This window comes from Solea solea, chromosome 4 (genome assembly GCF_958295425.1).
Source record: "Solea solea chromosome 4, fSolSol10.1, whole genome shotgun sequence".
Classification (NCBI taxonomy): Eukaryota; Metazoa; Chordata; class Actinopteri; order Pleuronectiformes; family Soleidae; genus Solea; species Solea solea.
In genome coordinates, this window is record NC_081137.1 from 2,447,939 (window position 1) to 2,464,648 (window position 16,710).

Here is a 16,710-nt window from a genome sequence, read left to right on the forward strand (position 1 = left end):
ACAGCTGCAGGTTCTACTGGGAGGGCGAGAATGTGCTGAATCATGAGATCTCACCTGCGGATCGCGGATAAGGAAATCTGGATAATAGTTCTTGACGACTTTAAACCATCCTGGGATTTTGCTCGGGTCCTGCACGCACGCACACACACACACACACACACACACATACATACATATAGAGAGGATTAATTTTCAGTTTTACGGCACCCGCCTGTGTCGAGCCTGTGAGTGAATCCTCTCTGACCTTGCTGATTTTGATCATGTCCAGCTCCTTCTGGAGTCGGGCCAACATGGCGTCATCGTAGCCTCCGGAGCACTTGGTGACCGTGCACCACTTCTTTGAGTCTGGGTCGTAACAGCCCATCAGGAAGCTTGACATGATGCCCCCTGGTGGCAAGAAGAGGGAGAAAAAGAAGACGACACCTTCAGTGAGGAGGATGCTTGAGTTGATGCTGCGTTCACACGGACGTAGCGTGGAATTTTTCACCAGGCGAGATCGGATACAAAGTCAATACATGGACAAGAATTTCGCGTTTGCGTTGTATTTGCGTTGTTTTTTTTCCTTGGGTGTGACACAAAAACAGGTTTCCCACGCGTCCTGGAAAACCTAGAAAATGTTGTTCCAGTCATGGAAAATGAGGAAATGAATCCAAATGTCCTGGAAAATAATTTCTTAAATTTAAACGGGTTAAAAGTTCAGGTATTTTTAGAATAAGTGTTTTGTGTTATTCTATGATAAATTTGTAAGATTTTTTTCACAGATAAGTTACAGCTACAGACTGCACATCTTTTAGGACGTCTGGTGGGACGGGAGAGGATTAAACAGAAGAAATGTTGGCTGATGTCAAACCAGTGAGACGACGAGGTCAGTCGTTGAGCTACCAGGTTAGTTTTTAAATTAAACATTTGTTCTTTTTAGCACTTTGGCCTGAATCTATGCAACAGTCGACTTTTGGGAGGCGTGTCGTTCAAAAAATTGGCGACACAAATGAGACAAATGGCGTGTCAGGAAACGTCAACACTCGATCCTACAATTATGACTAAACATTTTACATCTTAAAGCTTCCTGTAACCTTATTGATTTGATTGCTTTTGCATGCAAAAAACAGAACATTTAACACATTTTTAATAAATTATGTTTTTGTAAATTGCATGTAAAGCACTTTAAATTGCTTTTGATTTGTTTGAAAAACACTTTACAGGCAACATTTTGGTTAAATGACTGACTGGAGAGTATTTGTAGACCGTAGATGTTTCACCTGAAGCATTTCACTGCTTGTTTTTCCATGTTTTATCATTTTATGCCTGTATATTTTCTCTTTTTAACTTAACTCTTGTGAAGCTCTTTGTAAGTTTTTCATTATGACTTTCATTGAGCGGCTGTGGAACTTTCAAGCCGCCTCACACTCGCATTGTTCATATAGTTATAACATTGAAGGCATATTTAACATCCGTTTTGCTCAAAGTTGAATGCTGTTTCCTAAAACGGTCCCAGCGGTCGTTAAAAGAATTAGCATTATTAAAAATTAACAGCAGCAGTAAAACCTTCTTGATTAGCTCGTTTGGACAAAGCCGAGGAGCCAAAGCTCCAAGCGGAGAAAAGAAACCCGGACAATAAAAGTGTCACATGTAGTGAGACAAAGTGTCCGAGAGGACTAAATGTCCCGTGGACGACAGCTGGAGTTTTACTCACCGTTGGAGCCTTTTCCGTAGAAAGCCCCGAGCACCACCAGGTCAGCCGTGTCCGCCATCGCTCCCTCGTTCAAATAGTCTTTCTTCACCTTCAGCCAGTGGCGTTTTCCAGGTTCATAGGTTCCCTGAGACACAACATGTGAAGAACATCTTCAATAAAAATCATTGTCTTCCAGCTACGTCTATAATTAAACTGGAACTAAAGTAAAGCAAAAACTTCTTTATTATGTTCAAACTTTTATCTGTCAGCTCTTTTTTTTTTTTTTTTTTTAAAGAAATGTCAAACTAGTGCAACAAATAAAATACAAATTTTACTTTTAAACGCAACTAGTAAATAAAACGTTCACTTTATTTCAGAAAAGTCGGCAACAACGCAATTTTCGCTGAATTATACAAGATATTTTAATTTCTGCTCTGGTTTTCTGAATTATCGAGCTGTGTTTTACCTAAAAGTAATAGATTTTGCTCTATTTTTCTGAATTAAGATGATCTTTCCTGAAAATACAAGTGCAGTTTTCATTCTCTTGCAATTCTTATCCAAACCAAGTCACTTGCAACAATGAAATATAAAATAAAATAATGTTCCTTGAAACAAACAGTTTCAACAGTCTCAAACTATCGGCCAGTTATGCGATTAACAATCTGACAAACGTTCCTTGCATTTATAGATAAATATTTCTGCCGTTTTCCTGAATTTGCGAGACTTTCTTTGATTTAAAAATATTATTTTAGCTCTGTTCTTCTAAATAAACAAGACAATTTCTCCTATAAATAAATTGCTGCTGCTCCATCTTCTGAACTAAGTCGATATTATTCCTAAAATAAGTTACGATCTATGTAGTCATCTGTGATTTCAAGCTTTATTATATCGTTAATTATATCTTGTTGATTTTTTTTGTAGGTGAAGAATGCAATTAACTTATGTGGTAATTTAACATCTAAATGTACAATAAAATCTTACCTTAACATCTTTTAGCACGAGGCCTTCAAGTCCTTCTCTGATGACGCGCGTTATCATATCAGCCAAATCTCCCGCTCTCTGACACACACACACACACACACACAGGACAATTTAATCAAACATTTTATAGATATTACAGCAAAAAAGGCGACATTCAGAGGCGTCGCACTCACTGTGACGTGTTTCATCTCGGAGAACAGGATCCTGTTTGGCACTTCCACCATGTTGTCGTCCAGGAACTTCCTGCGTTCGCGCAGAGGCCTGAAGGAAGTGAGGACACGTGTGAGAGAACTTGTTTTTTTTGTGCGTTACATATTGTTAGATAAATACTGAACAACTAAACTTGTGACTAAGGCTGGGGAATAAATACTGAAATGTACATGAAGCCAGTGAAGGGAGGAATATTTTTATATTACTCTCGTCTCTCTGGAGAAATGCAAACGCACGTCTAATGGCACTTTTCCACTTTACAGTTCTTGAACTACTCGACTTGGTTCGGTATGGTCTTCCATGACTTCATTGTACCTCCTTAACGTGGACGGAGTCATTATATCACGGCTGTGACGGTGTTTTGTATGCGACACAAACGCACAAACTAGTGACTTGTAAAGCAGTTGTTTTCGGTGTAATTGAATCATTAGAATCATTTGATCAAAAAGATTTGTTTACAGAATCGTTCAGTACTTCCTGCATGACCGGAGCACTTTGGGCAGTGCTGCTGTTAATATTTATACTTTAGACATTTCCTTTGCTAAATGTTGGAGATTAACGCTTAATGTTTTCAGGGATTTTTAAGTCTTTTTAACTGATCTACACTCCGGCGTTGTTGGCTTTGATTCTTGTGTCGGATGTCACGCTCATGACACTTCCAGTGACGAGAAATGTCGACGTCACATTTTAGCAAGCACTAAAAAAAAGCCCCAGGTGCTATCGCTGATGGAAAAGCCCAAAAACGACAGAATAGTGGATGTAGATGAAGTGGAAACAGCATTACCTCTCCATGAGACTCACACCGTTGAAGAAGATGCAGTCGAAAACAAACAGGCACACTTTGGCATCCTGAAATGCTGCTTTCTGAACGAGACGGGAGAAGAAATTAGAACCAAAAATGATGCTGTTGTATGAGACACTTCCACCTGGCTCTGGTGTCCCCTCACCTTGTGGACGCCTAAGGTCCCAAAGGGGAGGGGTTTACTGGTGTTTGTGTCGATGAGCAGGACTTCAGCGTCCAGTATCATACTGTGACCGCCAGGAAAAGCCTGAGGGATGTATTCTTTGAAATGAGCCACCTATATTTAAAAAAAAAAAAAAAAGAAAGAAGGTGAAGATCAAAGCTCATTCATTAAACGCAGTTTCACAGCGTTGTCATTTATCTGAATAAAAGAGCATTAGGTAAATTTGGATGTTGTAATTGGATTCCATTCCCCCCCCTCCCCCCGACCCTTTACTGAATGTTAACCAAACATTAGCATTAAATTGGCTAATTACAGAGGCTGAGGGCGAGTGTTTAGCCATGTGGCAGATGGTGAGAGCGAGCAGAGCTGTTACACGGGGAAATTAGGTCCAGCACAGCTCAGCATTGTTGTTGTTTTTTGTTTATGTATTTATGCTGTGTTCCTTTAAAGAAGTCTGACTCGTCATGACACATTTTAAAATATGTTTTTCTGGGTTTTATGCAATTTGTTTACACTAAACGTACAGGGTTTTCACTTGAGCTCGACTGACACAGTGGATTTTTAATGACCCTCCATTCCCAAGGGAAATCAAACATCAGTCTGTTTCCTGATATTCCAAGAAAACTTGCAATAACAATGTTCCAATTATTTCAATAGTCATTGCAATAAAAAAAAGATACAAAGCGGAGAAATATCAAATCAACGACTGCAGTGATAAACAACTACCACAAGGTGGCAGCAGCTAATCGGTTCTGTGATTTTTCGGCTTCTTAAAATAATAGTTTACAGATAAATGTTTAAAATGTTACCAAGAAAAGCTTACAGAAAAGCTTCCCTGCGTGTTTTCATGATATACTGTATATCCTTACATGTAAACACTATTTGGCTTTATTTCCCTTGTGCCTTTGGTTAATTTAGCGCTAAATTAATTGACATGTTGCAGTATTTATCCACGCATGTTTATAACTGTCAGGCTCCTGCTGGGAGAGAAAATGCAGGGAAAATTTGCTGTGGAGGAACGTCGGAATTTCACGCTGAGATTACACCGTTAAACTGCTAATCCTCCGGGGGCAAACCTGGCCATGTTTTATTCCGACACACATTTGTACTGTTTGTCTTTGTGTGTGTGTGTGTGTGTGTGAGAGACTGACTTTGTGCGGCAGCACAGGTTTGAGGCTGCGGCTGAAGTAGCTGAAGACGTCTCCGTTCTTATGGACCTGCACGCGCTCGCCGTCGTACTTGATCTCCGAGTACATGCCGTTGGGGCATTTCTTCATGGCGTACTCCACGGATTTACACGCCTCCGCCTGAAAACAGAGACGACGGTCGATCACAAAAAGGCAAGTAACCAAATTCTTAATATTACATTTCATTAAAAAAAAAATCACTGGAAAAATGTCTTTTTCTTCACTGCAGATATGACAACAAAATATTTAGTTTCAGGTGAAGGGTTGAAAATGTTAAAAAATGAATTGTCATCCATTTTGAAATATTGATTACTTGTTTCAAGTGTTTTAAAACAAGCTTCCTGATTCTATTTAGCTTTGAAATGAGAACAAAACAAGACATTTGAGAACATGTTGACTGACCTGTGTCACATTTGTTTTCTTACTATTTTAACATATTAATGGATTTATTTTCATTTAGTTTATTAACAGAAGAAGTAAATGGTTTGGTAGTTTTTGGGTAAGCTTGCTAATGCTGCGGTCACGAGGCGTTTTATCCACAGAGACGCGATATACAAAAATTCACATCCAGTGTGACGGCAGCATCACAAAGACTAAAAACATAACCAACCTAGTTTCTCTTCTTCTGCTCAGTCCACAGCATATATCAGGCCCTGATGCAGCATTTTAATCCTCCACAGACTGATGTACAGGACGTCAGGAGTGAAAGGGTTCCAGCTGTGAGTTGGACCGCGTTGCTCATTTGTAAACTGAAATGTGATAAAGCTGCAGCGACTTTAAATTTACTCTCATACTGCGTAATTAAAAGTCTGCTGTGTAATGTGAAAGCTAATGCTCCGTGGGGTTTTGTGTTTATTATTTATTTGTGCGTGTGTGTGTGTGTGTGCATCTTGCTGAATTAGCACTTGCATTAATTTTGTCAATGAGGACTCAACATGGGTTTATCTGTGAAGTCCAGCCGGAGCCGTCGACTGCAAACTACGAATTAAAAGCTAATCTCCTGAACTGATCGACAGCATTTCCTTTTATCTACATCTTTTGTTTTCATATGCACAGAGGTGTAGCTGTAAGGCATCAAAATCATTTTATATCACTGAATGCTTTTTTATAAATCCAAGCTATTAAAGAACTAATTATCATCCTTTTATCGGAAATCTATTTCTAATTTACTCAGGTCTTACTACCGCTGATAACCCACATACAGTGTTGTAGCCTGAAGCCAGAAAGGATGATTACAGTATCGGCTCACTGCTGGATAATTGATGTACAATGATCTAACAATTAAATTAGGTCATTCCTTGGAGGTCGTGCTGTGTGTGTGTGTGTGTGTGTGTGTGTGTGTGTGTGTGTGTGTGTGTGTGTGTGTGTGTGTGTGTGTGTTTGACTCAGTTACAATGGGCACAAGTGGATGCAGTGATCATAGACTGTATGTTCGAGAGAAGACAAATCAATGTCGTCTCTGCTCAGGAGGGTGAAGGCAATAAGGAAACATTTGAAACCTGTATTCTCCTGAGTGGCCATCGGGTGGCGCCTCCATTAGTTTGTATGCAAGTCGGTGAGAAAATTAGGCTCCTTTTCATTTGATTTATGACGTCAGTTAGCATTTTCCTCATGATGTGATTATGATTATCATGTCAGTGGTTATTTTCACAGTTAATCAATATCATGTTCTCAATTTTCCTTAGTCCACAAACCAGGATTATTCAGTTTTAATCATTTCACAATTCAGAAAACTTGTTTTATTTATATAAAAAAGACTCCCTCAAACGCCGATTAATTAAGCTTTACTTTGCAACCTCAATTTTCTGCACAAATGCACAAAGGCTCCTTTTACATCACTGAAACAATTAATCGATTAATTAATTACTAAATGAATTGTCAACTATTGATAATCGAGTCATCGGTTTGAGTATTTTTTAAAGAATTAAAAAGAAGTTTTCAGATTTTTCAGCTTTTTAAATGTGAATATTTTATCGTTTCTTTACTCCATTTAACAAAAAATGCATTTTAGTTTGTGGACAACAAGACATTAGAGAACGTCATAATTTCCAGGTTTGAAAAACAATTTTCTGACATTTTATGGACCAAACAAGTACTCTGTTTGGTCTGAAATAACTCATTACATTTTGATATTGAGTGGTGGGGCCGCATTAAATAGATTGAGGGGTCACAGGGGCGATAGAGACCCCTGGTGTCTACTCACCAACATGGGCTGGACCGGGGTCATGAGCGAAGCCTCCACAGTGAGGAGTTTCCTCTGTCCCGAACCGTTGGACGCCTCCTGCTGATTCCTCAAAACACGCTCAATCACGTCGCCCAGATTACGCGAGGCCTTGAAGGCGTCGTATGCGTTTGGATCCACGGCATCCAGACTGCAAAAAAAAAAAAGAGGGCAACAATAAAAGAGGTTAGTAAAGATTGTAACAAGAAGTGGAGACGGAAATAAAGGAAAGGGGACAGACAGCACTAGAGGGGGGGGGGGGCAGAATGATAAATCAGTCACACCTGGGAGGAGAGGAGGGAACAAACAAGAGAAGCTTGAAGGAGGAATGAATGCTGTGAGAAGTGAGTTTGATTAAAGTAATTTTGGCCAATTAACTAAGAAAAGAAAAAGTGAAAGATAGTTCTGTGTGGAAACAAGACTGGAGAAGTGAGCTGATCCCTGGAGCAGGAGAACCTGAAGATGCTTTCAAGAGACCTGCTCAGATCCAGGGACTGAGCTCTCGTTTGGAAGACCCACAAGTAGCGGGTAAGTCACTTTTTTCTGTAACTCTTCCTCACTTTTAACCTTAAGCTAAATTTGATTTGATGACTGAGAAATGTTTTGAGTTTGTTCAAGTTATGTTGGTGTTGCTTTGTGGCATAGAAATGAATATTTGACGTTTGACTGTTCTCCAGTCTGGTTTTTGAGAGGCTTCTACGCTACGGGCGTTATCGCCACTGAGCATGTAATCTGGTCAGGAGGGGGCCGGTCGAGTAACCGTTTGGGGGAAAAGCAACTGTTCATCGGGGTGGGCGATAGTTAAAATTTATAATACAGTAACAATTTTTTACTGGATTTCAAACTAAACGTTTGTGTTGATATGGAACAATAATATAGTTCACAATAAAAACATAAGATGCAAAATTAATTTATCAATATGCGAAACGAGCGTCCAATCACAGACGAGATACACTTATACACGTCTGTGACGTCAGCATCTCAGCAGTGTCATTCCTAAACAGTTAAATAATAAATGCCAGATATGAAAAGTGAAAGTTATCTCTGGAAAAGGGGCGGAAGCACTCACTCGTTAAACATTTTGACAATTCTACAGCCATAAAATGAAAATAAATCCAGGCGGCCTGATTAACATGATGGTCATAAGAGGGTTAAGTGGCGGGCTGCATGAAATCTGTTCCAGGGCAGGATGTGGCCCGCGGGCCGCATGTTTTAAGCCCACTGGTCGACAGTGCGTTTAGCTTCAAGATGCATTCAAGAAACCTTGTGAATTTCATCACTTTTGCAAACAAACATGAAGTCCACGGACAAAATGCTTGCTGCTGCTGCACAAACTGGAGTATCCACCGATACCACACTATCAGTCAAATGCAGTCTGTATGAAGCTGTAAACACATTTGTGTCATTTCAAGCTATTTTAAAGACATAATTCTCCAACTGTGAAACAAATATTAGAGGAAATAACAGCCCATAACATGACTCAGCTGAAATATTGAATTTTTACAGTCTGTGCACAGTGTAGCATGCAATACATATTAATTTCGGATTTTTGATTTGAAATTTTTCTCTTGACTATATACGATTCTGTGATTTTGACCAGAACATCAAACAGATACAAAGACTGAGTATTGCATCGGCTTGTCCCTAAAATAGACGGTTTATTCTATCTTTAAAAACATAAATAAATAAAATCACACAAAGACACTTACACATGTTTTGCTCCAGAGTTCATCTTCAAGTCATGTTTAATAAGTCGAATGATGCATTTCAGGTCGTTACTGGTGCATCTGCAATGAACAGAGAATAAACGTCATCACTGTGGAATAATAAAAGAAGCGTTTTATGAAGCTGAAATATAAACATTAAACACAGACCAGAAAAGGTTAAAACAACATTAACACAACAAAAATGCATTAGTTTAATTGCTGGCTTGGATTTGACAGAAAACGTAAATAAATTTAGAAAATAATCTGCTTCATTTCTGCTTCCTTCACAAACTTCAAAACACATATTTTGTTAAGCACAGCAGAAAATATGGCCCGAGTCTTGTTTACAGCAAGCAACGTGAAATTTATGACACACAAACAAACTCTGACTCTGGGGTCTTCTGCTGCCATGCAGGGTAGAAATGTCAGATAAAGATGTCGTGTGTGTGTGTGTGTGTGAGAGAGAGAGCGAGAGATTTGCCTAAAGCAGGAAATCTAAAAAAGCTAGAAAAAAAACCTGCAAATCCTAACAATAAAAAACCAGCACAAGCAAATAACATTTCCAAATAATGAAGAATTACAATTATTGTCTGCCTCCACTGTTGTCTAGCCTGGGGTCTATCTAATCTTTAAAAAAGTAACAATATTAAAGTGTATTATTCCAATTAATGTAACAATATCATAAATCCCAATTATTGTGGAAGTTTTCATATCACCTCATGTCTCTTCAAATAGGCAGATGTTTTTTCACCAACGGAAAAGAATCTCCTCCTCCTGATATCGGGATATCATGTTTTATGTTTTATTCCAGTCAATACGTTATTCTTTATACATTATTTCAGGGCTTTGTTACATGTTTCCATTCAACCTCCCCTCCAGTCTCAGTGAATCATCCAAGTCCATATTGTCCTGTCAACAAGATGATTGTTAAACTTTGTGAAAAACCACTGTGTGTGTGTTTACTCCCTGGTGCTCACAGAGCTCCAGGCACTCTCTCTTCCTCCATCTCCTCTCTCTCTCTCTCTCCCTCCCTCCTGCCCTCTCTCTTCATCTCTCCCTCCTTCTCTTTAGAGCAGGGCTTCTAACTCCTGGTCCTGGGGAGCCACTGTCTTGCATGTTTTAGATATTTCCCTGCTCAAACACACCTGATTCAAATGGTCAGCTCGTCAGTAAGCTCTGCTGAAGCCTGACAATGACACATTTATTTGGTGTGTTTTTGTTTTTACTGTAAGTCGCTTTGGATAGCGAGCGTCTGCTAAATGACATGTCATGTAATGTAATGTAATGTAATGCTTTGTGCCTCTTTGTCTCTCTCCCTTCTTTTCTCTCCTGCAGGTATTTCTGCCTTTGTACGTGCAGAGTCTGGATAAAAGCCCCCCCCTCATGTTCCTGCTTTAACACATGCTGCTACATTTATTATTATTACCACTATTACCGCGAAAGGAATGGTTCGGGATGTTTGAAGTGGGTTTTTACAAGGTCAGAGTCGGTGCCGAGCATACAAGCAAGCCGACTGTGCCAAAAAGCAGCAGAGGGCAGGTGGGAGTGAGCCAAGTGAGAGGTAACAACACATTTTTTCCACTTTAAAGCAAAATGAAGCCACTTTTTTCAGCTGTAAACCAGTGTATCTAGCAATGTTATTTGTGGATGCAGGTCTTCAGTTTAGTGAAACTGAGTTAGCCTCAGAAGAGAGGCTTTAGTTACCATTTAACAAAAGACCAACCCAAAAAATCCATTCCTATTTAAATGTACAATATCTTAATATATCTATAATATTCACAGCTGAAGTTTGTTTTGCTCACTCTCCCACACCAAAGTCCATAGAGAAAACTAGCGAATTTACACCACAGAACACTGGAGTCGTTGATCCTCTTCTGCCTCCATCAGCACACTCAGCATGTGTTAAATGTGTTATTTTAGAGCTTGACATTTTTGGGGGGATTTACCCAAGTAAGAAAAACTCACCAAATGAGGCAGAACCAGCAGCTCCCTTGTCCTGAGAGCTTAAATTGCTATTCCTTTGGTGTATGGGGCGTGAGGCGTTAAGCAAAACAAACTTAAAGAGTGTGTACACTTGTGCTGATGTAGCTTTTATTAGGTGAGGATTTTATTGAGTAGTAACTATCGCCTTTTTTATTTAAACTTTAAGATTTTATATTTTTTTTTAACCTAAACCTACTTTTTCTTCTAACACTTACTCTCTTTTACACTCTTTTTAACATTAGTTTTGATTATAATTTTTTAACATTTTATTGATTTCTAACATTTATATGTTGGTTTTAAGTGTTCCTGCACCGCATGAATCCATCTTTGCAAATGGAAAGTGCTCCATAAATAAAAGTGGTTCATGCCCATCTCCATTTCTCTCTACGCCCAACCGGTTGGAGGGAGAATGGCCGCCCACCCTGAGGTCTCGAGGTCTCTTTTAAAGGAAGTGGAAGTGTTTTCTTCCTTCTCTGCCGCTGCCAAGTGATTGCTCATTGCGCGGTCCCCATAAATAATATCATAAAGCGTACGGTCTGGACCCGCTCTATATGAAAAGTGCCCCGAGATAACTTCTGTTATGATTTGGAGCTATATAAATAAAATTGACTTGACTTGATTTGTCACTTTTGGATGCATTAAAGCAAGAGTCATAAACTGTTTTAATAGATCAGGTCTGCACTGCTTGTTCTTTTAATGAATTACCTTATCTGCGCTACTTTACTGCCCGGCCTAATTAATAACGACGTGATAATGTACTGCCTTACTTTTTGGCAATGGCCTCCAGCTCGGTCTGCTGCTCGTCCTCCTTGGTCAACTGGGCGAGGCGGGTCAGGGAGGCGTCCACTTCCTGGATGGTCAGCAGGCTCTTGGCAGCCGGAGGGAAAGATTTACTCTCGTCGAAGAACATCCTCACCGTCTCCGATACGTCGCCCTTTAAAACAAAGACGCCAGTTCACAGAAACGCTATTTTTGGAAAAACAATAGTCATTTTTATCTTCCTCTGCTTGTGTTTGGAATTTGTACACAGTATGCTAGCGACAGTATATGCACATGATCCACCTCTTTTCCATTCTCTGTCGTTCTGTGGCAGTGTTACGGCGCCACATGCAGGCCAGGCATATACACAGTAGCTTGTAGAGTCATTTGGGGGGATTTCATGTGTATGACGATATTTATTGAAACTGCCGTGTTTATGGAAAACTTTTTAAGTGATCAGGCTGAGGAGAGTGAGGAGATGAGACTGAGGGAACGAGAGGATGAGATAAGGAGATGAGAGAGTGAGACTGAGGGAGGGGGAGGATGAGAGTGTGGAGATGAGAGAATGAGACTGAAGACAACAAGGAATACTAGTTGAGTCGTGTCGATGTTTTCTAAATCCAGGAGATGGCAGTAATGACACATGAATCCAAGCTGCCGTAAACTAGACGGGAGAAAAAGATCTTATAGGGAAATGTTGTGTTTCCATGTGAATGCGGACTCGAAGCGATGACTTTTACTCCCAACTGAACATCAGACTTCACGTGTGAGAACATACCTGCTCCAGATCGCGCACCATGTCGTCCTGGTTGGCTCTGAATATGCGGCTGAAGAGTTTTACGATCTGCTTGTCGTTCAGGTTGTAGACGCTTTTTATGACGCCCGGCAGCAGCAGTTTCACCGTCAGGTAAAGGTCTCCGTGGAACTTATCTAGGACGGTAGAAAAGAAACATCTGAGTCCAACATTTTCTCACAGAATCCTCGCCTTGGGTATTTCTTCTTCTTTTTTTTTTTTTTAAACAGACGCCGAGTAAACAAAAACACCAACCTCCACCAGAGCCTTTCCTCAGAAACTTGTCAATGATCTGCGTCTTGGCATTGTAGCTGTTGTTTTCTGCCACCATGGCGCAGAGCTTTCGGAACTCTCTGAGGAGGCAGTCCTTGTGCTGGGGGTCGCACATCTGGACGGACAGCGGGCTACCTTGACTGGCTTTGGCGGGGGAAGAGGAAGACGACGATGGTCCTGCACCGCTGGAAGAGCCAGCCTTCGCCGCTGAGTGAAGTGGAACAATACAAGTAATGAGACTAGCTTGGTACAGAGAAAAGCACAGTGTAGACCTGTTTGTGTTTAAGTGAATTGTGGTTAAGTTAAGCTTAGGCATTGACTGGTTATGGTTGAGGTTAGTTGTGTCAAGTCAGTGCAGTGTCTTAAAAAGAAACCCACGTCTTGGTGTGGGAGTGTGAGTGACAAAGCTGAAAGGAGCTTGAGTGAATCACAGCGCTCCTTGGGCTGAAAAAAAAAAAAGCTTTAATGATTAGGAAATGGAAATAACTTTTTTGGCTAATTTACCACTTGTCAGATTAAGGAGGAGGAGGAGTCTCTAATCTGTCTTGAGGATATATTGCATTTGTGCAGCTCAGGAATGTGGACAATCCACCTTATTATTAAACCACCTCAGAATGTGGCTTCAGAGCCAAGGACGCACGTATGACCGTGATATCACAGAGGACCAAGTCTGAATGGGTTCATGAAGTCAAGCCATTATTATCACTTTTAAAGTGGAAATTTGGTAAATAGAGAATTAGTTTTAGCGTCTGCATTTTGCCTTAATGGCACAAATGTCCCTTAAATTCGTCTAGAATAAATAAAGTAATTGCTAACGGCTACAGTTGTATCTGTTTCTGTCCGACACCAGGAACGTCCTGTCCTTGCTGAACCTCCTGGGCTGCATACAAATCAAACTTCTGTGGGGTTTTTTTCATTTAAAGCTGCGTTTCATTATTTATACTTGTGTTTTTAAACTCTCACACTCTTTCATTGAAGCTGGAACTAAGTAATTAAGTAATAAATAGTACGACTTCCATTTCGTTATTGCTACAGTCCAGACTGGACAGGAATTAACTGTGCATCATTGCCAAGACAGTGAGTGAAATCATTAGTGAGCAGCAGCAGCAGCAGCAAGAACTGTCAAAGATTTTTAGCAAACAAATCACACAGAAAGACAAACGTCTTGTTGAATCTTTGAGAAGCTGGACATCTTCGACTCGGCTCAGAGATAACCAGAAGTTTTCATTCACACTCTTCATGTCAGTACATTTATAAATAAGACACTACTTGTCTATTTCTTACCTGTGAAGCCTGAAAACTTGCGCGGTGTGTTGACAGACGGGTCAGCAGGGGGAGCCATCAGCTGGCCAGTGTTTAACTTGGCTTGTACTTTCTTCTTTGGACTTGCATTGACTTTGGCCATCAGGGCTATAAGACAAGAGAAATGTTTTAAATGTAGCACATAGCAATTTGAGATGATGATGATGCAGTTTGCAAATCACAAAGGACACAATTGCCATTTCTTGTTCATTTACAATACAGTCGAGCTGCAATGATCACTCAATTACAATAATTAACAGTTACCTATTATAATTGTTTGACAGATTTTTCTGGTTTCTTTGCTTCATATAACAAAGAAATCGATTAAGATCAAAGTCATCTGGTTTTTGTTTTGGACTTGTTTTAGAGAAGTGTCTTTTTATTAAAATATCACATAATAACTCACATTATAGTGTATTCCTAAAATAAGCTCATAAAAAGTTTAATTCCAAGACTTAAGCAGAATTTAACCAAAAACTAGAAATATGCTTGAAGAACTTAATCTTGTGAAGAAACTTGCCAATTAAAAATGTGTCATTCGCACCTGAAACGTGTTTATTAACGAGCTCCTTGTCTTCATCCTGTAGTTCCTCCCATCCCTCCAAATCTGTGATGTCCTCGATTTTCTTCGTGGTGGCTCGGGCTCTTTCCAGCTTCTCAAAAATACATTTCATGTGATACCACTCTTTCATGTCTCCCGCAGACTCGCTGAACGGGTTGGGCACAACCTTCCCTATGCGCACTATGCCCTTTGCAATTTTGTCCTTGCACTTCTTACACCCCGCTGTGCCGCGCTTGGCATATTCCACGAGGAACCTCTGTTCCGCCATATCTGGCTCGTCAGAGAAACGCTGATGCGGGGAAACCAGGGGAGGGTGGTTTCGGAGGAGGATGTGTTTATGGAAAACCAGGGGAAAATGACAGAATTCCCTGGAAAAAGTAGACGCAGATACAGGTGGAGATTGAAGCACAAAGCATGAAGAGCCAGGAGACGATCTGCACACTTTCCGGAGTCGCCAAGTCCTCACAGGTGTTTGGAGACTCTGTACACCTGCGCACACAGTTTTAAGAGCTAATACTCTTAGAGGTACCTGCATTCAGGTGTGATTGTGGACAAATCATAAACCTAAAATGAGGGAAAAAAAGATACGAGTATTAAAGGTATTGTTATTTTGTTCAATATAAAGTTGCAGTGACACATCAAACATTGCTAAAAAAAACAATCATCTGACTCAGCCTGTGCCACCACAGATCAAAGCGACTAATTTAAGGCATAAAATGTGGCTTTTGTTTAGTAGCAGAAGTGCAGATCCATTACTAGGGATGGGAATCACAGGGTAACTCATGATGCACAAAGTGCATCCAGCCAATGGGTTCACAATGGGGTCAGGTCATCATAACCCTCTGTTGCGAGTCATTCTTCTCTTATCATGATGTTTTATTATCAATATCACGTCGGGCTGAACACAGAATCATTATTTACACACCGGAAATGTGACTTGAAACAATGCATCTAGCAAAATTGTAAAGGCTGCAATTGAGATGTTCTATGCCAAATACTGTACAATCATATATTAAAGTTTTCATTACTGCATGACAATATACAAGTTAATATTTTAATGGTATTGTTGTTTAGTAAGCAGTCAATAATGAACTGAACTGAACCTTCACTTATTTCACGTTAAATCACAATCCAATTAAAAATATTTTCTAAATGATTCTGCCCCAAAATGTTGCTACGTTGTTTTCCTAATAGTTGCGTCATTAAACCAAACATCAGGAAACGTGCAAATAAACTCTACACTCATCAATTCATATATTTAAAGAATTAGCTACATAAATGTACTTAAAAATGCCTGTTGTATAAGTCTAGTCGTCTTGGTAAAAGCCTATACTTTGAGAGCAAAGTTTTAAGTACCAGAATTGATCATTACAAAGTGGTAACATTGTAATGCAGATGATTGCGTTCAGCTGTGCGGACGAACAACTGCTCGACATAAAACGCATCGTTTTGTTCATTGCTATCTCTTAACAAATAGGACTCAATTCTTACAATTAAACCGTACATTCTTTTATATATTGCATGCCTTTTAAAGACAACCAGTATGATTATAACGAATAACGTTCTGTGACACGAAGGCTAACTCGCTGATTAGCTTTAGCCACGCTCCCAAACTGCGGGGCGTGCAAAGCTAGCAGGCTCCACAAACTATCAAGAAATAACAAAACGTCTCCAATCTTTCTGCGTATTTAATTTTTGTAACTGTACCTTTTTTGAAGCAGCTTGAATAGCACAGTTTAAATTTCTACCTTTTTCTCATTGTTGTTAGACAACAGTTGTGAGTAGTGTGAAGTGGCTTTCTTATTGGACGTTAATAACAAATGCTTCCGGTTCATTCTTTCAAAGTTAAGAAACTGCACCGAGAAATTGCCTTTTAATTGCATTTAGATTGTATTTACACTAGTTTATACCATTATTGAATGTATATTAATGTATTGTAATTGACTTATTGGTCATTGTATGTACCTTACGTGCTTCCGCATGTGTAATAAACTTTATTTCGAAGGGTAAATACATGATTTCCGCCAAGTATCTGATGTAATCTGCTTAACTTGACGTAACTACACAAAGTGAAAAAGCCAACGCATCAGCCAATG

At 39.8% G+C, this 16,710-nt stretch overlaps 1 protein-coding gene across 2 annotated transcripts in view; it reads right to left on the reverse strand.

Moving 5' to 3' along the window:
• lig3 (ligase III, DNA, ATP-dependent) overlaps positions 1-16,443 on the reverse strand; it is a 22,624-nt gene extending 6,181 nt beyond the window's left edge. Inside the window, exons 1-16 of one of the 2 annotated variants that reach the window (XM_058627275.1) lie at positions 16,363-16,443; positions 14,597-15,178; positions 14,035-14,160; positions 12,733-12,957; positions 12,463-12,614; positions 11,693-11,859; positions 8,946-9,023; positions 7,219-7,387; positions 4,980-5,135; positions 3,811-3,942; positions 3,648-3,727; positions 2,827-2,914; positions 2,654-2,731; positions 1,694-1,817; positions 245-387; positions 55-129 (exon numbers count right to left, since the gene is read on the reverse strand). In XM_058627275.1, the coding sequence (XP_058483258.1) occupies positions 55-129; positions 245-387; positions 1,694-1,817; positions 2,654-2,731; positions 2,827-2,914; positions 3,648-3,727; positions 3,811-3,942; positions 4,980-5,135; positions 7,219-7,387; positions 8,946-9,023; positions 11,693-11,859; positions 12,463-12,614; positions 12,733-12,957; positions 14,035-14,160; positions 14,597-15,149 (2,346 nt within the window). In that variant the 5' untranslated portion in view covers positions 15,150-15,178; positions 16,363-16,443. Of the gene's footprint in view, positions 1-54; positions 130-244; positions 388-1,693; positions 1,818-2,653; positions 2,732-2,826; positions 2,915-3,647; positions 3,728-3,810; positions 3,943-4,979; positions 5,136-7,218; positions 7,388-8,945; positions 9,024-11,692; positions 11,860-12,462; positions 12,615-12,732; positions 12,958-14,034; positions 14,161-14,596; positions 15,179-16,321 lie in introns of both variants that reach the window. The other variant, XM_058627274.1, reaches the window with a different exon arrangement.
• Between the last annotated feature and the right edge of the window lie 267 nt (positions 16,444-16,710).